Source organism: Cibotium barometz, chromosome 24 (assembly GCF_041138505.1).
Source record: "Cibotium barometz isolate CiBa-2024 chromosome 24, ASM4113850v1, whole genome shotgun sequence".
NCBI lineage: Eukaryota > Viridiplantae > Streptophyta > Polypodiopsida > Cyatheales > Cibotiaceae > Cibotium > Cibotium barometz.
Window position 1 is genome coordinate 51720010 of NC_141069.1, and position 24472 is coordinate 51744481.

Consider the following 24472-nt stretch of genomic DNA (forward strand, 5'->3'; position numbering starts at 1 on the left):
AATAAGGTTATAGCAAAACTAAGGGTTTTATTTCCTTGATGTGAATTTGAGTGAAATAACAAATAAAACCTATGAAATATATGTATATTGGTAGAAGTTGATGTAAATCCAAGAAAAAGACCTATATTGGTAGGAATTGATGTAAATTTGGTAGGAATTGATGTAAATCCAAGAAAAAGACCTATATTAGTAAGAATTGATATAAATCCAAGAGTAAAGTTTTGAACATATAACATCTAATGTTTTTTAAATGATTTAGTCTTCACTTTCCAATCACTTGAAAAAATGAATATAATACACACTTTCCAATCACTTGAAAAAATGAATGTAATGAACACTTTACTAACATTTGATGTCTAGTGTGCCACTATGTTCTATTATAGGGGGGATTTTTTTTTTGGGGGGGGGGCAACTTGAGCATGGACATATAGGTTAAAGCATTTAAAAAATCATGATATGAAATTTTTGAAATCTCAAATGATGCTAGCATCCACTCATTTGTGAGAAAATCAAGCCTAAGGTAAAGTGCAAAAACAAGTTATGAGCACTACCAACTCAAATCTAAATCCAACAAATATAAGTTAGAAACTTTAAAGGAAGCTCAATTATGTTATCTTGCTATCTCATGTTTGGCACTCAAAGTCACATTTTCCTCACTTTGAGACGTGGAAGCCATTAGATGCCAATATCAATAAAGTTGTTCAAAGTGGTGCTAAGTGTTGATTCCACTACAAAGGGACCACCATCATAAGGGATCTTGATTTGTCAATTTAAAAAGAATAAGTGTTTGTTTGAAACATCGTTTTTTTTGGCATACTTTTAAGTGTGTAACATAAAAGAACAATATCAAAGATTCTTGATTTGTAAAGTTGTGGCGGCGGAAAGATTCCCCACTTCGAGAATGTTTCATGATATATCAATGTGTGGTGTGTGGAATCTAAAAGTAATGTGGTCCCCAAAAGAGGCAAAAAAGTGCCTTGAGGTTTGGAGAGGGGAAACATCCCAATGGTGGTGGAGTCCGATTGCAATAATGCAATATTTGGGTACATGGCATGTTGTGAAGTAATGCTCGAAAAACTTGATTCATTCATAGACATTTGGTATAATCATGATTTTCAAGGGGCAAGAATGAAATGTCTACTCATAATTACAACATTATAGTTTTTAGTAAGCATTATGTTTATTTTGATTAGTTGGGAAAACATATTTTTTGAGCACTGCACAGTGGAGTCCAAGGGGGCAATGTGGTGTTGGAAGATGACATGTTACATGGGTGACATGAGTAGCACCACCAATGGCTAAAAAACTCAAATGCATAAGTTCAAGATTGGATAATTGAAGTGCATACATGTTTTCAAAGCTTATTGTTCTACAAATTTAAAAAAATTAACTCACACTCTAACATGTTTGATTATCCTTATGGTTCTGTTCAGAAGACGACTTAGGGAAACGGTCGCTCAGATGAGACCAAGATGGTTAGGGTGTTGATGGAGAAGCGAGCTCAAGCCGATCGAGAGGCAAGTATGATTTGGGTCAAGTTGGCTTGGGGGGAGTCCACGAGCTCACCACCACTGCACCACCAAGGCCCAAACCATCCTAGTGGCATGTGAAATTCTCAAGAGATAAGGGGCAACGTGCAAGGTGACTGATCGTAGGAGGTTGGAACTCAAATTGGAATATTCAACGATTAAAAAAACAAGAAGCGTAAACAAGAGGGATTCATAGGCGCCACGTGCGAACAAGCACCATGCATGCAATAATAAAAGCTGCATGGCGGCTCTGCATGTATATATATATATATATATATATTTGCCCAAGCGCCAATAAAGCCCGTCTTCTAGCTCAGACGTCTATACATTTTGTTTTCTGCAGACATGATGTCTTGCTACCATGAAGCCAACGGTGTTGCCAAGAGGGTCGTGGACCTGCGCTCGGACACCGTGACCAAGCCTACCCCTGCCATGCGCGAGGCCATGGCCAACGCAGAGGTGGATGATGATGTGCTGGGCGTCGATCCCACCGTTGATCAGCTCCAGCAGCAGATGGCTAAGATTTGCGGCAAAGAGGCCGCTCTCTTTGTGGCTTCCGGGACCATGGGCAACCTCATCAGCGTCCTGGTTCACTGCGAGGTCAGCCCCTCTTTTCTTCATGCAATTTTTCTCCTCTTGAATGTTCCTTTTTCACCACCATTCAGTCTCCCTACGCCTCGTACATCATGCCTCTCATGCACATCGTCGTATATAGCATGCCTATCGTGCATCATGTGTATCATGCCTATCATGTGCAAGTGTTGGAGAGACTCACCATCATATATGTGTGTGAGGCCTTGTCCTTGAAAGTCATGGCTTCGTTGGAGGTGACCAGGAGAGAGGATGTGCCTCCGCATCTTCCACTCGAGTGTGGTGGGGGTCAACCACCCTTTGGTGCTACTTGAGTATCAATGGGGGACTCAGGTGAGCATCGATGGTAGGAGCAGATAGCGGAAACCATTGAGAGTTTGTGCAGCTTCAGCTCCGCCCCAAGCGTGGTGAGGCTTTGCCACCTTTGCAGCTGTCAACCCATGGGGTATGCTAATGTGAAAGAAAGGTAGAAGTTTGAGTTCACCAATCTGGAGAAAATTGGCATTCATTAAAGACAATTTGTCCGTTCACACCATTTTGTGGCGTTTCAAAGCTATGAAACAGAGTCATGTAAATATGCTCTATATTGTTGTGTCGTGCTTTGGAAAGCATTGCAAGATGCGGAAAGTCTATATTTGAGGATAGCTGAACATCCTACAAGGGAGAGATTGAACATTGAAGAAGGGACACTTGCTCCATATCAGGAGAAGGGGTCTGCTGATGCATGAATCAACCTAGATATGCTTATAGTACTTATTGAGTGTGGATGAGACCAATCCACATGGCATTGACTGTTTTGGAGGGGATGGGAGTGAAGGAGATAGCACAGGCGGAAGCATAAACATATGAGAGAGTGCAGAAAAGGAGATAGAGAGTTGGACAAGATCACCTTTTATAACAGCTGTAAAGCTTTACAATGGCAACGGCCAACTGAATGTTGAACTATGTGCAAGTGGATTGGATGAAAGAGTGAATAATGGGGAACTCCTTATAGTGCAGGAGGAAACTGGCCGACTGCCTCTAGGGCTGGCCGACTGGTCCTGGACAAATAATTAGGAGAAAATCCAGTAAAATCCTAGATAAATAGTAAAGCCCCAAAACACTGAGATGCACAATTCTAACAGGGAGAGAAGGGGAAAGGGAGGTGCTCTCAATAGCCTCCTCAAAATGAGCACTCTAAATGTGCCAGGCTGTCAGCTGCACATTCTCACTGACACACCGTATTTCAAAAGAAACTGGTGGGAATGGTTGGTTAAGGCACTCTAGAGCGGAAGCCTGGAAGCAGAGAGGAAGTTGGTCATGCACCCTGGAGCTGCTGCAATAGGGTGTGTTTCCTTCACCTAGTATTAATGGGCTTTCTTAGAATTGCCAGTTGGAGAAGGACTTCTCAGCAGTTGGGAGGATGTTGCCTATCAAAAGATCAATTGCCAGCTGGTTTTCATCAGTGGTGTTGAAGAGAGCTTTCTTTTTTTTTCTTGTGTGTTGCAAGCGATCACACTATGAAAAAAAAGGACCTCTTTTCTCTTGATTTTGTAGCAATTTTTTTTGGTAATTTTACATCGAAATATGTTTCTGCACGCTAAATACATGTTAATTTGCAGACTCGAGGGAGTGAAGCGATTATCGGCTCAGAAAGCCACATACATCTTTATGAGCAGGGTGGGATTTCAACAATTGGCAGTGTGTACTCACACATAGTTCCCAATGAAAGAGACGGTACCATGGACCTAGAAAAGGTTGAGGCGGCAATCCGCAAACCTGATGATCTCCACGTTCCAAGGACTCAGCTTATCTGCATTGAAAACACGCATGCCAGGTGTTACTCTAGCTCTTCATTGGGTTCAGTAACCAGTTTCAATGGTGTAATTTCGATGTTTTTGCTTGCTTATAACTAGTGGTGGTGAGCACGCGCACTTCACGAGCTCTCTCTCTCTCTCTCTCTCTCTCTCTCTCTCTCTCTCCCCTCCCACTGGTAAAACTGCTGCAGCTTGAGGAGTGGAGATGGAGAGAGTTGGTGTCCCATCAAATCCGAGTGGGGGCATTACCAGAGGGGTGGTACAAAAAAGAGGACAAATATTTTGAGAATGGAAGATGGTGATCAAAGCAAACACCGACTTTGGAGTGGAATGTAGGTGGCATAACAAAGCTGCAAAGGCAACTATGCAAGTTTGTGCTTGGCCTCCTAGGCCATACTAGACTTTCAGAGATGATATTAAATCTCTCTCTCTCTCTCTCTCAGTAGATTGTTATATAGTAGCTTAGATCCTTGACATGTATGGTTTATCTGCATGATTGAATTATTATTAACCTAGTTTGCAAGCCATTACGTATATGAAATGAGATGGTAACACGAAGAAAGGGTTTTGCAGTTCTGGAGGGAGATGCATTAGTCCTGAGTACACCGACAAAATTGGAGCCTTGGCTAGGAGTTATGGCTTGAAGCTGCACATAGATGGAGCACGCATTTTCAATGCTGCAGATGTAGGTTTCTCTATGATCATATACTGCTGGCTCAGTATCACAGACAGTCAAAGCCTCCTGTTGTTAGTTTACACTTTTCATTAATCGGTATTGTATGTAAGATTAAAGTAATTAAAATCCTCTACTGGCAAGATTGCAGGCTGTGGGAGTACCAGTTGAACGATTAGTGCAGGCTGCAGACTCAGCTTCGGTGAGGTTACTTTCCCTCATCTCTTGACTTGCAAGCATTGTGAGAAAGTGTAATAAAAGAGCATTGATAGCTGAGGAGACACCTCACTTCTTGAATTTGGACATGACAAGGTTTGACAAAGCTGGTATCGTTGGTGCCCGCATGAGGAATGCCTGCATCAACAAACGGGCAGGGGCTTGGACACCCCATCATTCATGTTCAGATGCAGTGCATGATTTCCCTTAAAAGGTGCCTTTGATAGGGCTTCTTGGTATTGGGATCACTGTTGTGTAACATGGCCAATTGCTTACTGTATAGGTCGCAGGCACTATCAACCACTATCAACAACCGTGCTTTTGTGTGATAATTCTGATTGAGTGCTCTTGGATGGAGGACTGAAAACCCAAAGATTAATCATTTCAATGGTTAAACCAATCACTTAGCTTTGTGGACTCGGATTCACCACTAGATAGGTGTTAATTGACACTTGCAAACTGATGTTCAGGCACCAGAATGAACTGAGGAGTGTTTCCTTGCACAGACCGTCTGCAGGTTGCAGGACCTGTTTTGGGCCCCATATGATTCTGGATGGGGTCAAGGGGCCTGCCGACACCATAGACCACCTCTTGTCCATAAACTGCCTTGGCAACATCCCATACCACATCCGGCAACCACCAGAGGGGTCGGCAGTCCTACCATTGTTGCCAGCGGTTTTAAAAAAAACCGTTTCATAAACCTTTTTTAAAAAGGGCGGTGTACGTATCAGAAATATGCCAAATTATAGCTTATACATATTGTTACCTGTAGAATGTCGAAACATACATAACATGCATGTCTTTAGCCTGACTGTAGAAGATAGAGCCAAACTTTGTTAAAATTGGTTTCTTTCCAGAATCAAGATGTCTATAAAACATGAAGCAAACTCACAAAAAAAAGAAAAGCAAACACATGTAAAAATAGACACAAGAGGGTTTTTCGTACGGGTATGCTTTTGGTTTTTTGGCAACTATGAGACCCATACCCCCTGGCTCAACACTCAGAATTTTGAAGAGAGGTTATTGAAGCATTAGGTTAATCATACTCCTAATTAGCTTCACAACTAACCTTAGTAATATCCAACAGTATGCACACTATATAGGTCGGGTTAGGTACTATCAAGAACTATATTCTCTTATATGGAGAATTGAACATCCAAAGATTACCCGTTTTGAATAGTTAAACCAATCACTTAGCTTTGTGGAATCTGACTCACCACTAGATAGGTGGTATTCACTTACGAACTGATGTTCAGGTACCAGGATGACCTGAGGAGTGTGTCCTTGCACACACTGTCTGCAGGTTGCAGGATCTGTTTTTGGCCCATATGATTCTGGATGGGATGGAGGCCTGCTGCTGACACCATAGGTGTCATCTAACTATAGGGTTTAGGAGAAGGAGATCTCAACAAAAGTCTCAGTAGTATCCGCATGACACCCAAACTCGTGATTTTAAAGGTTTGCTTTCAAATGTGCATTTATGTGCAAGGTTTTTTGTCGATGCTCACATGACACAAATGCTTGTTTTTTGTAGGTTTGCTTATCAAAAGGTTTGGGAGCACCGATCGGTTCAGTGATTGTTGGATCCTCTGAATTCATTGCAAAGGTTGAATAACTATCTTTTTGATTCTGTCAGTTCCTTGTTTAAAGGATGCATGCACGTTCAATTAATGGAAAAATGAGAAAACTATGAGTAACATGGGGATGCCAACGTGTTTAAGGTGTCCAGGTTGGGAGTAGGCTTGTGATCAATGTTGGCCCATAATTGGGCTGACCATGGACATATATGCGCACAACCCGCAGCACTAGGACTTGTCAGCTTAACCCCTTAAAAAGACTGTCACTGCTAACTTATTTCATCAGTGCAAACCTGTTATGTGGGCCTGTTCCATGCTTACCTTACAAAGCGCTCTGCAAAAAGCAGATCATGTGTTCCTAAAATGGTACTTTGGTTAACAAATTTCTTCATAGCTGTCAAATCCACACCGGATCTCCTCGTGGAATGCTCCTGGTACGAGACTCGAAACATGCAAACAAACCAAACAAACAAGAAGGGGGTGTAGACTTGACTCGCCTCCAAACCATGGCAGCGTGGGCAAGCCCACAATCTTGGTTGTCGCCACCGAGCCACGAGCTGAGCTAACTAGGTTGACGTACCAACCAATCTCTACCTCGTGACGTCCCATACCGCCACGAAGCTACCCTCGCGGGCCTCGAGACTGCTGTCGGCATTGGTTGCGAAAAGCAGGTGCATGTCTGCACTAGATCCAAGCTCCAGACCATAGAGCTCTCACAAATCTCGCGAGACTCTATATGACTAATGACTAACCTTGGCCACCCTTTTATAGGTTCTTGGCCGGTCATCGGGCGTCCACACTTGGGCATCCGCTCGTTAGTCTATTCCTAACTAAGCTTGCCAATCAGCCTGCCTAGCTCCAAGCTTCCCTAAACCTCGAAGCTAGTCTTGTGTGCGTGTAGCACACGATAGATACACACTGTGCACATGACATACTCCCTTTCCTCTAAGAGCTCACTCCTGAGCTCACTAAAAAGCTAGAGTAATCTCTCTGAAGAGTAGTCAATGTCTTCTATGTAGCGTCGTCCTCAACACGATCCTTCCACTTGATCTTGTATTCCGTGATAAGCGTATTACGTAATCTTCTTTCACGAAATCCAAGAATCTTTTCAGGTTCGTGTGGAACAAATGTCATGTTCTCAACATCTATGATTTCTTGAGGAGTAACTAACTGGTCTGTTCCACCCAGTACCTCCTTAAGTCTACTGACATGAAATATAGGATGAACTTTCACATGAGAAGGCAAATCCAATTCATATGCAACTGAACCAATCCTTCGTGTAATACGAAATGGTCAACAGTATCTAGGGGATAATTTCGAAGATCGACTCGTCCGTAAATTCTCAGAATCTTTCGGAACTCGCAAATACACTATCGTTCCTTCAGAGAACTCTCTGGGGGAACGATATCTATTAGAATAAAATCTGTCTCGGTCTTGAGCACTTCTAATAGATTCCTTCGCAACTTGTAACATTTCTTGCATATCTTGCAAAAAATTACGTGCTGCATCATGCTGAAGTTCGGAGAATCCTACTGTAATAGGTGATCATGCTGAAGTTCGGAGAATCCTACTGTAATAGGTGATCTAGGTTGAAAACCATACATAAGCATGAAAGGACTAAAACCTGTACTCGTATGCTTAGTACTGTTATAAGCGAATTCTAACATAGGAAGATGATCCTCCCATGAACTCTGTCTTTTGGATACATATGCCTGAAGCATATCCTCCAAAATCTGATTCACTCTTTAGTCTGGCCATCAGATTGAGGATGATCTGAGGAACTCAAATTCAAAGTTGTTTCCAACTTCTCAAAAACAAGTTTCTAAAAATCACTCGTAAACTTAGAGTCCCTATCACTGACTATGTCTTGCGGTAACCGTACAATCTAAACAATTGCTCGATAAACTGCCGTGCTAATTGCGTAGCTGTAATAGTCTTCCGGGTCGGTAAAAATCTAGCCATTTTTGTCAAGCGATCTACCACAACCCAAATAGAATCGTGGCCTTGATGTGTTCTTGGCAATCCGATAATAAAATCCATGGAAATACTTTCCCATTTATTACCTGGGATTTGCAAAGGATGCAACAACCCAGCCTGTCTAAAGCGTTCAGCTTTATTTCCCTGACAAATTTGACATTTGAGAACATAATCTTCTACATACCCTTTCATCTTTGGCCAATAAAAAGTGTGTGTCACTAACGATAGGGTCCTGTGTACCCCACGGTGTCCAACAGAAGGGACGTCGTGACACTCCTTAAGAATCTTGGACCTAATGTCCGAGATCTGTGGTACAAAATTTTGTCATTATGGAATAGTAAACCATTCCGAATCATCCAGTGGCCTCCTGCAGCCTGAATGGTAGACTGTTTAGTCATTGAGTCTTGGTCAATCAATGAGCTGCCGTGCTGGATCTTTTGCCAAAATGGACCAAAATAACTATCACTCCTGCAAAGCCCTCTCAATGACTGAAATAAGTCAGGAGAAATCTCGGTGAACGACAAAGTATTCACCTCTCTAATTCGACTAAGCGCATCTGCAACACTATTCATGGACCCTTTCCGATAACGAACCTCAAAATCAAAATCTTGCATTAACTCAGTCCAACGAGCTTTCCTTCCTCTCAAATCATCCGTATCACATACATACTTGATTGACTGATGATCAGTCAATACCACAAACTTGGAGCCATATAAATAATGTCTCCAAACCTTGAGAGCATGAATCACAGCATAAAGCTCCTTCTCAAGGGTTGGCCAACGAGATTGAGTGTTGTCTAGCTTTTTACTTTCAAAAGCAACCGGTCTACCATCTTGAAATAGAGCAGCCCCGATGGCACAGTCACTGGCATCAGTTTTAAGAACATAAGGCCGACTAGGATCAGGTAATGCTAAGATAGGTGCTTACTTGACTTTATCTTTCAAAAGTCTGAAGGCCATATCCTAATCGTTATTCCAAGTGATAGGTTGATTTGACTTACGTCCATGACATTTCTATAAGTCGGTCATCGGTAGTGTGAGCTGAGAGTACTCTCGCATAGATTTCCGAAGAAAAACAACAAAACCGAGAAAAGAACGAAGTTGTTTCACTGTTCGCGGTATAGGCCAGTCCTGAACCTTCTGAACTCGGTCATAGTCAGCATATAGTCGATTTTGTCTTAAAATAGATAAGACAATCGTGAGGTGTCTAACATGATCCTCAAGAGTACGACTATATATCAAAATATCATCCAGGAACACCACCACAAATTTTCCTAAATGTTCACGAAAAAGATCGTTTATCATTTGCTGGAAAGTGGCTGGAGCATTGGTTAACCCAAAAGGGAATACGAGAAACTCGTAATGGCCATACCTAGTTCGAAAGGCGGTTCTTTCGACATGCCTTTCATGAATACATATCTGGTGATAGCCAGTACGTAAATCTATCTTCGTGAAATATTTTGTTTCTGCTAACCGGTCAATAAGGCCATCTGATCTAGGGAGAGGATAACGGTTCTTAATTGTCAGCTTGTTCAATCTCTTGTAATCTATACACATTCTCCAGGTGTTGTCTTTCTTTCTCCTAAGCAACACAGGTGCATCCCAAGGTGATTTACTTGGACGGATTTGGCCCATCCTCAAATAATCTTCGAGTTGTTTAGCCAACTCATCTTCCTCAGCTTGGCTCATCCTGTAAGGTGGAATACTGACAGGATGAGCACCAGGGATCAAGTCAATACGATGATCTTCTGCCCATTCAGGTGGTAAACCCAATGGCAGTTCCTTAAGAAATACATCTTGAAATGAATCAAGTATCTTTTGTAATTCTTTGCTTTCAAATACACTTAATCATTGACATTCATAGAAGGTATGAGAACAATACACAATGGAAAGCGGTATACAAAGAAGAATCCATTATATTTCCAAAGTCAACTGTATTTACAAGAGGTCCCTGAGAGAGATGTATACAATCACCTAAAATACTATACTGGGTTTTCCTATGCTGAAAAGAAAAAAATATGATTAGATCAGTCTATCTGGACTTGAAGAGAGTCTTAAACCACGCAATCCCTAATAACAAGTCTACATTTTCTAGGTGCATAACATAGCATTCCAGAGTATCTTTGTAGTCCTGAATCTGGATTGGAAGCATCTCCGCCTTTCGATCCCATACTTGCCTTTTCACTGGGTGTCGTATCAAGGCTCAATTTTTGCACAAGTTTGTAGTTAACAAAGGGTCTAGAAGAATGTGAATTCTATGGTCATTCACTTCTCCATAAACTCGGAGAAGATCATGCAAGCCAAAAACTTTAGAGTTGAACAAACAATCAGAACATGTACTAGGGCGAGAAAGTACAGTAATTGACGTACCTGTCAAAGACAATTGGTTAGCTGCCTTTGGCTTGGGTCTCGCGTTGGTCTTTGCATCCTTTTGCTTCGGACACTCGTTACGCATGTGTCCTTTTTCTTCGCAGATAAAACAACGTCCTTCCTTCTTGAGCTTTAAAGTCTTAAGGAGTCGTTTCTTCTTCGCGGGTGTCGAACTTGAATTCTTCGAAGGTTGGTCCGAAGACTTTCCTTCAGTCGTGTTAGCCATAGGTGCGAAGAACTTTCTTTTGTGCTTGTTCCCTTGCTCGGTAACGGGTTTAGACTTGGAAGAGACCATTCTATCATCATAGATTTGAGCTGAATGAATGGCTTCGTCCAATGTTTTGCATTTGTTATTTTTAACCTGTAAACGGTATGAGTATGGTAAACCAGCTACGAAGAACCCCAAAAGAGTAGTGGGATCCATCTTTGTAGCTTTCATCTGCAAGTTCCTAAACTTCTGGAGGTAGACCTCATAAGTGAGGTGCTGTGAGGTCATGGTCAAAGCTGTAAACCGGGCAACATCATCATAATCATCCTCTTTCTTGAGGAATTCCTTCTTGAAGATGTCTTCGAATTGTGCGCAAGTTGTTGGCTTAGGATTGAGTTCCTTTCACCAAAGCAAAGCTTTGCCTGAGAGGAAACCTATTGCTAACTGGATCTTTTTTCCATCATCATATGGATGAAACTGAAAATGGAACTGCCACTTATGTAGCCAAGTGCCTCACGATCTCTTTGGTACGCTGCTTTTGCTCGCCCCCGAACGGTTCCGGAGTAATGTTGGGGCCTAAAGTAGAGGCCAAGGTATTCATACCCAAAAGAGTAGACAGAGTAGTGGTCAAGAGAGAGAGGGAGTTTTGCAAGGCTTGCATCTGGGTGGCGATTTGTGCCTGATGTTCCGAAGAAGAAGCTTCGAGAGCTACTTTGAACTCTTGAAAATCTGATTTTTGACACATAATTGTCAAAAACTTAAGGGGTTTATATAACCTTCCCCAAAAGCAACTTGAGCTTTTGCTTTTGTGTTTATATATATATATATATATTCTTTTAAAAAAAACACACCTTTAAACCTTAGAGGGGGCCTTTAAACTCTTAAAAAAAAGTTTAATCTACCAAAAGCGCCCAAATCGGCGAATGCTTTTCTGGATTTTTTTTTTCTCTTCCCAAATACATATATTGAAGATGTTTTCTTTGTGGACCAAGGCTCGTAGGGTGAGGAAAGCTCTTGGAGGAGGTATGAGACAACTTGGAGTTTTAGCAGCACCAGCCTTGGTTTCTCTGAGAGACATAGCCTGCAAGCTCCATCTTGATCATCAAAATGCACGTCTTTTGGCAGGTATATGTGCTCTCTGCATTACCTTACCTTCCTTCCAGTACATTGTGTGGTGTAATACTCTTATTTTATGTCTACAGATGGAGTGAACACTATAAAGGGGCTACATGTTGATCTTGCCTCCGTGGAAACTAATATGGTGATTTTGGGATGTTCACTCAGTTGTGAGTTTTTTTGTGAAATCTAACCTTTGACTTGTTAGCCTGACAAGGACTTGCCTTTTATAGGTTATTATGGAGGTCACAAAAGAATCGGTACTTAGTGTAGAAGAGATTTGTGAAGCTCTGGAGAAACATGGGGTGCTAATTTTGGCTCTACATAAGAATAAGTATTGTCATTTACCCATCCTCGCTTACATGCATGCACGTGTAGGGTATACTGAGCATCGCTGTGGTTCTCTAAGTTAGCAAGTGTCAAGTGTAGCATATCAAGGACTGTTATGTTGTGCATTGCAGGATTCGGGTGGTTATGCATCATCAGATCTCTCAAGATGATGTAGAGTATGCCATTAAGTGCTTTCAGGTAGTGCTTCTCCAACCCACACCCCAACCCCCATACACCCCCTTCCTTCCCCAAGTCAAAAGCGCTTATATGTTTACTTTCTGAACTATTCTTCTTTTTCTAATCTTCTTTTAAAGGCCGTTGAAATGCTGGGAGTCATCTAGTGAAGTTGGTTCCAGCAGGCTGCATCTGTGTGTCTACTAACAGCCTATCTGGTGTCTGCTTCTGTAAGGCTTAGCTCCTCTTTTAGACTGAGCTCCCCCTCCCAAAAAGCCTTCTAGAGACTTCATCAGCAGGTAAGGCATAGCACCAGGCTCAAAGGGGATGACCTACCTCATAGCGTTCCTGGAGAGGGCAAGAAGCAGGCTTCTTCCATGTAGAGCATAAACACCCCCGCACATGCAAAAAAGAGTCAAAAGCGTTGATAGGTTCACTCTGATTCTTTTATCTTTCAAGGCTGTTGAAATGCTGTGACTCATCTAGGGAAGTTGCAGAATCTTCAGCAGGCTGCAACTGCGTCTACTTACAGGCTATCTGGTGTAGGTCTTCATCAGGAGCTAAGGTATAGGCACCAAGCTCAAAAGGGGTTGACCTACCTTATAGCATCCATCTCCTGGAACAAGCAATCATGCTTCTTGCATGATTGTTGTTAAAGGGGCATCACCTGTGCATTGTTATGCCATGACATCTTACCCATCTTCATAGGACTTGTTTAGCGTAAAGTTGGTTTGATACATGTGAGGTTCTGAATGGGAAAGCTGAGGCTTTAGAACAAAGTGAGTGCAAAATGAGATCTAAACCCCCACGGTTGTCTTGTTGATTGAAGGGGAAAGAAGTGGGTGCAGGCGGCCGGGGATGCTAAGTGTAGGCAATGCTTTTGTTTCTTAACTTTTCTGAAACTGTATTTCACCTTGTATGGATGCCAGCAGCAAAGCTGCGAGTGTGCAAGTGACCATAAAGTATAGAGGTGGAGCATGTGAAGACATGCCTGCGGTGGAGGTCGCATGCAAACAAAAAGGCCTAATCCTGCAAGGTGGACATGTTCTGGAATCTGGTCTCTCTATCTATTTACAGTGGGGGAAATTTTCTCTCATCTAAGATTGTGGGCCTGGTATACAGCAATATGAAGCAGATACATGTGTGTGAATGAGGAACCACTGCCGAAAACACTGGAGAGAGCAACGTGGACCCCATGTTATGGGACCAAGGTGGTGCGTATTGTTCTCTTTAGCCAGAGGGTGGTAGTATGAGTAAGATCCAGAAGGGAGAGTAGGAGGGTTTTGTCTGTGCTGGAAAAGAGAAAGAAGGGGGTGGGGGGTGGGGTAGCCAGAAGATTGAGACTAGGTCACTATGAGAGATGTTAGAGCTCACTAAATATTTGCCTCATGAATCTTATGTCATTTCGATTAAGAGTTTCTAGAAAAACTCTTAATTGTATATAATCTTTTTTTTTTTTTGGGGAATGTATTTTTGAATGCAGGACACGTTGATGCATTCAACAATTTCAAATGGAAGCATATAGTCAATGGCCATTCTGAAACAGTAACCTTTTCAGCTTGGATGTGTATGCTCTGGTGTTAGTACACAATTCCGAAAGAAGATTTTTTCGGAAGTAGTAGACATAATTTGTGTATCTATTGATAGTCAACAAGTTGTAGATGGAAATGACAATTTGATGCAGAAGTGCTTGTTGAAAAGAAGCATGTTTTCATTTGATGATATTACATTTGTACACACTTATTATCCATGATTAATCTAAACATCATCCTGAGAACCCACGGGTGTAGCCTTGCGGGGAGGGTTTTCGGCTTCTAGGGTAGGAAATTAGAAGAGAGAGACGTCGTTAAGGTATTTGTGTATCGAAGGATTGCCAAAAAGAGGTTTGCAAATACAGGGGGATAAAACAAAAAATACAAAACATAAATCATGAGGGATGCCATGAGCATGCAATGCATAGCCCTGCAAAGATCTATGATACGAGATAGTATGGACAAGTTGTGGGGCTTAGATCTATGATACGAGATAGTATGGACAGATCTATGATACGAGATAGTATGGACAAGTTGTGGAGCTTAAATTCGGGCTTAAATCCTTTTGAATTGAACCTTTTTGCATATAGTACTTACATGTCATATGATGTCTAAACCCAGAAGCTATAGACGAGGGGAAACATTGGAAAAAGCCTTTCGAAGAAGGGTGCAGTAGATATAGACAAGCAATCATGGAATGAGCAAATGGTAGGTAAAGAACACAAGTTCCCAATTGTAGGAGGCTTGTATAGTATGAGCAAATCGTAAGAGTACGCACTACGGATATTCCGAAATTTTCATTTGATAGGGAAACGTATGAGAATTTGTTACTCTCTCCAAGAACCGAGGAAAGCATCAAATACAAAGGGTATACCTTGAAGAAGAAAACGTCCAACCTGCATGAACCTTCTTTACATGCACGTTGTCTATCGGAGCGAGGAGCGAGGTATTTTTAATCGGAACAAGGTATTTTTTATTTTAAGCTTAGTAGATATTTTTCTTTGACAACATTTATTGAATCATAGACTACATGATGAAATACAATCATTTTTTTCCGTTTCCTCGATAATATTGAAAGAGATTGCAACTGAGAAATTTTGTAGTTCATGGTGATTATGATTTGGCACTATGCTTTGAACTACTCTTAGAAAGTTTGTGTAATCTACTCAGGTTGTTCTAGATTATTTTACCAAAAGCTGCAAGTTGATCATACAAATATTTCAACCCTCACACATATCCATGGCCTATTTCATTGTCTAACATAACAATTTGTTAAATTATAGGCATTCGTTAACTAAACCAGCCGAAATGTTAAAAATTTTGAACGTTTATTCCAATGACGTATGATATAACCTTGAATGTTCATTCCAATGCTATATGATATATAATCTTCTGATCTTTGCCACTTAAACTAATTATAATCTCATTAGTTGGTCTCTAATATCTCTCGTTTCTCTCTCTCCTAATATTATCTATCATCAGCAATCAATTATGAAGAAAATATTAAACTACCCTCAAGTTTTATGTTCTAATTTCCCTTTATTTTGGCTAGTCTTTTTATTATTGTTATGCTTGTCTCATTTCTATATAATGTCTCAAATCCCAACTTGTCTCCCCCACCCCCCCCCCCCAACTTCAACAATCCCATTGTGTTATCTTTTACAAATTAATAAGTGAGGTTGAACCAACAAAATAATGCTTTGCTTCCAACAAACCATAGACCATAATCAACTTTCTCTATAGTAACCAATGAATTGAAATTAACATGACTATCTCTCATGCCATGATTTGAAAAAAGGCACCTCTATGAAGATGTATGAAGCTTACCTTCTATGACTCCATTTTCACCAGCTTGATAAGCTTTGCTTTTATCTTAGATGAAATTGGCCATCTATAATCTTTGAAGACCACTTTTCCATTTGTTAGTATGCTCGTTAATAAGTTGTGTGCACACACTACATTGTCAATCCTATTCTTCTTGAAAGTGTATAAGTCCATGGGCATCAAATCATGTCTTTACTAGCATTACTAGTCTTATCATCAATAGACACCTTCTACGTACACCACCACATTAGATCCATCCACGTGTGTGAGAGAGAGAGCATTAAGTGGCTTGAAACAAATTGTGAATGGGATTTGACTGTGCAATCAAAATCTCGTAGTAGTGATTAGCTCACCAAAGTATTTGGTTTCTCACTTTTCTCTTCACTACAATCAAAATCTCATAGTAGCGATTAGCTCACCAAAGTATTTGGTTTCACTTTTCTCTTGATCTTCACTTCTAGCTTTTTAAGGATTGCATGAGGGTGCAAGGGAATCATGAAAGGATTATAGAGATTTAGTGCTTGTCACTTTGGGTCCTAACTCATAGCAATGTGTGTTGAGATATCGAGCTCAACTAGTGCTGTAGATATTGATGACCCGTTCGGCTTCCACACTTATGTCACTCGCACGGTCCAATTTTTGTGAACCACAATGAGAATTAGGATAAGACCCTATCTACTTGTCTGCACCACGAGTTGGCTTTTTGGAGATATCGTGAACTGGTTGTTGCTATGGTGGCTTCTACAAGTCGTGGTTGTCTTCTTTCTCCATCCAAAGGTCCTCAATGTTTTGCCTTTGGAAGCCGGCAAGCTTCGTGATCGGCTTCAGGGTTAGAGGCGATAGGTAGGATGTTGTCTCGAGCAGCTTGCTGTTGTATGGATGCCATAGGAGTATGGAGCTTATGCAGCTCCCATTAGAAGTGCTCAAGGGATTTCCCTACTTGGGCGCAGAAAGAGTGTTGGTCTTGAGACCACAAAAATTATTACAATGTAGAGCCTCAATTGGAGCAGTGATGGGAGCGACCACAGCGAGATGATAGTAGAAACCATTACCAGTGTTGTGCCATCTCTAGAGATACTCTATCAAATCTTCGTCGGTTGATTCTTATGCCTCTTTAGCTGCCTGCTAGCATTTTGCCTTTGCTTCTCTCTCTTGCGTTTATTGTTGACATGGCCTAGGCTTGTTTTACTTGGCCACTTGGGTTGCTTAATCTTTTGATGAACCACAAGTTGATGGGTCGATGCTATTTGATGGGGTGAACAACAAGATGCTCTACTAATCTCTCTTCCCTTGATTGCCTTAATGCTTAAAATGCAAGTGCAAGACCATTTATCTCCTTCCTTGTGTAGCAGTCTTTTTTTAAGACCAATTAGCAAGTGCAAGAGAAAAATCTAATGCAACCTATCAACGTAGAGTAATGCAAGTCTAACCTATTTACCTTGTCAAGTCTAGTTGTCCCGGCTCTAATACCATGTTGAGAAACATGGACCAAGGCTAGGCTTAAGCTAAGGTGGATTAAATCAAATGGCAAACATGATTAATAAGATATGAGCAAGAGTAAAGAATAACTAAAAAGACATGAACAAGAAATGCAACCAAATGGGCTTACTTGATATTGCTTAAGATGAGTTGATTGTGTTTACATTATTTGAAGGTGCCTCTTTTATGTGAGGTGGCTACTAAGTTGCTTGAGAGCTCATGGTGGATAAATTAGCTTTGATGATGTGGCAACTTGCTAGATGTCCTTGTACCTTACTCACTCCCAACCTCTTCCTTGTGCTCTTTGGCACCACATTTCTCAACATTGTAGGTATATGTAACTAGTTCACATATAGTTACAATATAACAAGTTTACAATACCACTATGTTGGAGATAGCAAGTTTGTTGCAACACATGTGAAAGCTTTTTTAAAGTACCATTTGGTAAGTTGCAATCATGTCTGATAGTCTATTCTAAATTGTGAGCAAGAAGCTAGACAAGGATAACTTTCAAGCATGGAAGTTTGGGATTACTAATTTTCTTATGGGAAGAGGATATTGTGAGTTCATTTCACAAGTGATGAAAAGGAGCCAAACATTGGTGACGAAAATGCCACCCCTTAAAAGGTGCAAGCATATAAAGCATGACATGATGAAAGACCCAGAAAGGTGATATATTGATTGTTTATCAATATGAAAGATTCTATGATTGTGCATATACATGATGCATAAACGCCTAGTATAAATGCCTAAGGAGGCTGAGGACACCTTGGTGAAGATGTACATCATAAACACCTAAGCTCAAAAGATGTAGGAGCTACAAAATGTGACCAGAGGAATGTTGAGTATAAATGATTACTCACTGAAGGTTAAAGGGCTTGTAGATACCCTTACTTCTATTGGATCACCAGTAGATGACGATGAAGTCTATGCAGGCCCAAAATATTCTTGCAGGTTTGTTGAAGTTTAAGGTTGATAGTATGCAGCATGAAGTATGTGAAGCATGCCACCTTGGTAAGCATGCCACATGCTTTCCTACATAAAATGCATGTTAGTGCAAGGCCATTGGATATTATATATTTAGATGTATGGGGACCAAGTAAGACTGCAAGAATTGTTATAGGTTGCAAGTACATTCATTGATGATCACACTAGGAAAGTGTGGGTTTTTTTTACCATCTACAAATTGGGCTTCTATATCTACACAAACTCTTCCACAATACAACCTTCATTGAGGGTTGCAACATCGATTTCTTTGTTAAGCAATCGCAAATGAGGAGATCTACAACAACAGACTCTTCTATGAACTACATCAACAAAACTCACTACCCAAGCCTGCGCTTTTTTTTTCAATATTGTAAAAGGGGTCACCATATGAGTAGACAACCATCTCATCTCATTTCTCTTTATCCACATCCACCTTAAGTAGTATATGAATGCACTAAGGGAGAGGTGTAGGAGTTATAACCAAACCTTATCACTTGAGAGTAATAAATCAAGCACCCAGGAGGTATTGAAGTTGTAAACCCTAAGAATATGGTCCTTAGAGAGGGCGCTAAGAAATATAGTGCCATGGAGTATAAGTTGGTCAGGAGTGAGAATTTAGCATCGCATAATCCTGCATGGTCAAGTAAAAGCCATTCTCATCAATAAGCATGGAAAATTGGGAAGGTCAAGCCCTAGAGGACCCAGTGAAGGAGCCAAAAAAAACATGTTGAGGATGCCAGCAAGAAGAAGGGGAAAAAGAGTCACCCTTGGGCACATCTATAGATGAGTAGCCAAAGGATGATAAGAGCTTCCAACGAATTACCACCACAGAGAGAAAACATGTCCCAGGGGGTACCTAAAAGTCACAGCTTTTGAGGAACCACCATAGTTGTAGGAGGGAAGTAAACCACAAGAAGCAGGTGAGGTCTCGCCTGGAACAGATCGGAGAACCATACAAGAATGGATAACCTCTTATCTACCACCCAAAACACATCAAACAACCACACCACAGTGGGCACATGATCCCCCACTTGGCCATTTTAATCCCACCAACCTATTCTTTGAAGTAGAAGAGAGTGCAAAAAGGAGATTACCAAGGACCTCTCCCACCTGCCATGACTATAATGAAGCCATTTATAGCCTTACAAAGAATCTTACTACTAAGAGCCCATCCATGATGGTGTACGCAGGCTTGAGGTCTCGTTCATGCTGCTCTCCCTGAAGAAACCCTTCAAGCAATGGCTACTAAATATGCACGTCTCAAATAGCATCGAGAATACGGAAGGCTAGCACATGATAATGCATTTAACAGTGTAAAAGTGAAGAATCAGTCCAAGTGGTGGCTCTTCTACTCCACAATGTAGACTGTTGGGCCACATGGGCCTCGCAATTTATCCAAAGAATAAATCCAATGTACGTGCCACTATATAGACATACGAAGTAGAAGGAATATGAAGTTAAAAAAAAATCAACCCTCTCCTCCTCAACTTCCTTGAATTGTAAAATCAAGACAATGTTGTGAATAAACTGGGATTTAGCCCTCAAAATTGCACATATATTGGGATGTATAGCTGAAATACCCTAAAACGTAACCGAGAAGATAAGGGTAATGCAAAACTCTAACGGGGAATTACTTTTAGCTAGGAAAATTACACAACAAATCGGGTTGTCAGCACTACTTGTCACATGACACAATACATATTATTAAGGATTAAATAAATATGTTTAGGGCATACTAAAATACGAAATAGTTCCTTGTGAATTGTCTAGCCTATGGGCATGATGCTAGTTTGATAAGACGAGGCTGATCAAGCATGAAGGCCACATCCCTAATGGAGATAATTGATTGATGAATAATCAAGTGTTGATTACGTTGCAAACTTAAGACATGCATATAAACATAGTACATATGCTTGCATGCAAGAATTTAGATGGTGTCCCTGGTGGATGTTTGACAAGTTTGTCCACACCCCATGTATGCTCTACATCATGATTACAAAAACCACATCCATTGAGATATTTGCTTTCCATCATATGTTTTTTCCGACATGAAAGAAGGGGCCACTAGTCCTGATGACCTATTGTCCATCATGTTTGTGCAGTTTCTTCTTTGTATCAATCCAAACACTTTCTTTTGCAATGAGGCGGCATTCTTCTAATGGCCCACAATGTCCTATGCACATTTTCCTTGACAACTAACACTACATCTCTAGAGTCGAGTGCCATTTGCACATCTCATTCTCTTCTAGCTTTTGCATCAACCTCATCAAATTCATCCAAACAAACAATTGTCTCGTGTGGATGCAGTGGCTGGTTTGACAAGTTGTGTCAAACCTAATTTTTCATGGATGCCCATGTGGCTTGCAATGTCTTGATTCCATTACCCTGCGTAGTCTATGTGAACTATTATCTGTGTTTGACTTCTTCTTTCTTTGCATCGTTTCTTTATCACCACATGAAGTAATGGCTCCTCAAAAATAGGGGTACCAGCAACAACTACTCCTTGCACCACACGGGCAACACAAGCAGGACCTGGCGTGCTACCCATAACCAACTCTCGTGGAGAAAAGTATCCATATCGAGTTCAGTCCCATTAGCGACCAGTCAAATATCGAAGTTGCTTTGCACATTAAATATACAAATTGATCACATCGGAGACGCATGCATCATACAATGAAATCTTCCCCTTTCCACCTTAGCTAGCCAGCCTAGCATGCACAATTTCATAAAGATTTGTATTTAGAATGGTTGCCCGCTCCCACAAGGACTTCTATTATCCTACAAGGTCCAAAGATTAGTAATACTCTCTAAATTCCTTTATTATCTACTTAAGGAAAAAATACCAAGGATGACATACTGCATATATCCATGTGTAGGTAGTCCCAGCGAGATTTTATCTTCCCACCATTTAAACCATTTTTCTAATACTTTAATATTTTCCTTTGGCACGATCACATCTCACCACCATTTCCTAATTGTATTAGCTTTCCTAGATGCAACCTCTATTATTTTACATAACCTCCACTCCTCGCACATGCTTAGATGATCTGCTCTTTTGTTGTTTAGGACAAGTTTCTTTGTGTGCTTTTGCAAACTCTGTTCCCCAGTGAAAAGACATGATCTCTCTCGTCCAACAAGTACGTTATTAGACCCCCCATTGTACAGTGTCCGAATTGCAATCCAATTGGCTTCTTCTTCATCTTCCCCCCATGAAGCTAGCAAAGTGGGCATTGGGGATGCCCACATTAAACCATGATAGCATTGAGGTTCTCCCAAAACAATATCTTTGACTTTGCATCCTCTTCCTTCGTCTCACAAATAGCAATAACCATCAATCCCTTCAAGCTATACCAAAATTATTTGCTTCCTATGCTTGTGGGTGCACGTCTTCTTTACCCTGTCCTTGGCTTGGTTCAACTTTTTCTCATGGAGAAACTATCAACAAATTGAGTCTCACCAAATAGAGATCCCAATTTAAGGGTTCTTTGAGCTAGATATTCTCGATATGTCAGAGAACCAAAAAAGACTCACCAGGATTCGGTATGTACTCCTCCACTGGATGGAAGGAAAAATCAATAGTTCTCACTAAGAACTTAAGCGATTGCAACAACACATACCCATAGGCTCCAAAGTACCACATTGGTTCATGTGGCAATAAAAGGAAGGAGGATGACGAGGGGTACAGCTTCATGTCGTGAACTGACTCATGCTAGTTCATGCCATGAAATGGTTAAAAAACTTCCACAAATCACACACGGACACGTGGCATACCCAATTAAGATGGCCGATGGCTAGATCATAAATACATCTTTTTTCTCCCTTTTGTGCATTTTTCATCGACCTGCTTCCATTGCTTCTTCTTGGCATCATCATCTTCATCGTCTTCTTGGAATGCGCTCGTCATCATCATTTGATTGCTTTTGCGACCATTGATTCTCAGGTAGGAGCTCCTCATGCTTTCGATCGTTTCATTTGTTTGCATAAAAGCATTTTTAAAGCTCTTAGGTGACACATTCAAACACATTTCTACATTTTACAACTCTTAATCGATTGCGTCTATCCTTTCCCTTCTGGTTTTCATCCTCCGCCCACTTTAGAAGATGACACCTCCCACCAAATCCATTCACATGACAAGGAAATTGGTCTGTGAAATAGCAGTCTGCTATTTCATAGACTCCAAACTAAACTCTTGGTTTGGATAACAATGCACCATTCGCTTAAAGTCATTTGCTCATTTCAAGGGCTAACCACTAGCACTCATTCCACACTGATAATCATGACACCACAATCTACTACTTCACAAAATAACTTACTGCTAGTTCACAGGTTAAGCCTTTCATGGGTTAAGCCCTTCACGAGTTAAGCCTTTCATAGGTTAGCCTTTCATGGGTTAGCCTCACACGAGTTAGCCTTTCACGTGTTAACACCTCACATAATAACATTTCATGCTTTAACCCCTCACCACGAGTTAAGCTTTCACGAACTAATAGTTCACAGGTTAAGATTTCACGCATTAACCCCTCACGTCTTTACACTTCACGTGTTAATAATTCACACTTAACCCTTCATGGGTTAACACCTCACGGATTAACCTTTCATGCATAGCTACTTCGCACTCGGCCATTTCACGACCTGCTACTTCACGAATTAGGACTAATTCTCAACAAACACTAATACACACCCTTTATTGATTCATTTCTCACCCCACTAACACTCTTCCCATTAAACACCAATATACACAAACACACACCAAAAAAAAAGGAGGACTGCTAGCTCCTACCAGTCACTATGAGACTGATGTTCTTTTCAAATGTTACAGACGGCCTCCTCCGCTACTTCCAAACCAGAGGTTGAGGGAAACCTGGCCATAACTTAGGCCAGTACCACACGGTCACAAGCACAAAAGAGGAAAAGAGCACCACGCGGTACCAAGCTCACTTACCTTAGGCCGTATGCATAGAAATTACAAGGTACTGTGATCCACAAAGACATTTAGATAGCTCATGTGAGAAGATTATATTCCAGTATCATAGCCTAGAGTGTTTGAAGATCTTAGAAGATACCGATGTCAATAATAAACTGGAGAAGGAAGGACTTGGCAAAATGGTAGAGGTCCTTCCCCACACCATCAACCCACACGTATGTGCCAAATTTCTTAAGTATTATGACAAAAATACCAAGTGAGGTATAGTCACAAAGGCGGATGGCTCCAATGAGTAGGTCCTCATCATTACAAAGGAAATAATACAAGAATCTCTACAGTTACCCCCTCCCCATACCGGCACATGTCCATACAATCGATCAGATGCCCATGGAGGACATGTTGAAGAGGGTTTCCTTTAATAAAATAGGGGGGAGTATGAAAATATCAAGGATGAAGTAGATGAGAAAGCTTGCAGAGAGAAATGTCAATGCTCATGCAAGTAAAGCCAGTGGACAGATATAACAGGGTCCCTCTCAATCACATAGCAAAGGTCCATGAGGAGAAATAGGAGGACTGTGCTTGGTATATACACCGAGAAATGGAGAATTACCTCAAGTCACACCCATCCAAGGTGTGTAATCCTTATCTCCTAACCAAAGTACTCAGCTATGCAGCTAATCTTCTCATTCCCCAAGGCACTCAGGAGGCAGAGGTACCTCACACTAAAGAATCCATGGAGCCATCTACCCTTATTCCAAAAGAGCTACAGCAAGGACAAGCAATCCTGAAGGAGGCTAAGGAGCTAATTCAAGAGTTGAAGGGTGGTAAGAAATCAAAGAAAAGTAAAAAGATGTTGGGCAGCCTCCAACAGGTTGAATGAGAGACGCAACATTTGGAAGAAGAGGTAGCCTAGGACATCTCATCCTTTCAACAAGTTCTGGAGCAATAGGAAGCAAAAGAAAGGGAAAATATAAGCTTGACAACAAGTATCATTCCAGAGTCAGCAATACACACACCGCCTTCAAGCCCTGACCAGTTAGTCTTCAAAAACCTCTCCCCACTCCGCGATTCAGTAATTTCATATCAACCCACCTTAGCGGAGATTGGTGCAACACAGGCTCTAGCAAAACAACAATTGCCACAAATAGATGTGGGTGAGAGGAATAAAGA

General features: G+C 41.1%; 1 protein-coding gene across 9 annotated transcripts; it reads left to right on the forward strand.

Moving 5' to 3' along the window:
* The first annotated feature begins 1089 nt into the window (after positions 1-1089).
* Positions 1090-14333, forward strand: LOC147625427 (low-specificity L-threonine aldolase 1-like). 9 transcript variants are annotated; one of them, XR_015268980.1, is made up of 13 exons: positions 1090-2129; positions 3722-3936; positions 4108-4248; positions 4490-4601; positions 4741-4791; positions 6340-6411; positions 11929-12061; positions 12139-12197; positions 12286-12386; positions 12514-12580; positions 13486-13592; positions 13679-13770; positions 14040-14333. XR_015268980.1 is itself a non-coding variant. In XM_086818764.1 (11 exons), exons 1-11 carry the CDS (start codon positions 1875-1877, stop codon positions 14079-14081), a joined length of 1248 nt encoding a protein of 415 aa, XP_086674890.1. In that variant the 5' UTR covers positions 1090-1874; the 3' UTR covers positions 14082-14333. The 9 variants fall into 9 exon arrangements, 2 of the variants coding, with proteins under 2 accessions (XP_086674890.1, XP_086674891.1); XR_015268982.1 differs by having other exon boundaries at positions 13489-13592; XR_015268979.1 differs by having other exon boundaries at positions 13486-13770.
* Positions 14334-24472: the final 10139 nt, after the last annotated feature.

Coding starts and splice junctions, on each gene's coding strand:
- LOC147625427 (XM_086818764.1), top strand. CDS start 1,875: ATGATGTCTTGCTACCATGAAGCCAACGGTGTTGCCAAGAGGGTCGTG. Junction 6,412..11,928: donor CCTCTGAATTCATTGCAAAG/GTTGAATAACTA, acceptor TTGTGGACCAAG/GCTCGTAGGGTGAGGAAAGC. Junction 12,581..14,039: donor ATGCCATTAAGTGCTTTCAG/GTAGTGCTTCTC, acceptor TTTTGAATGCAG/GACACGTTGATGCATTCAAC.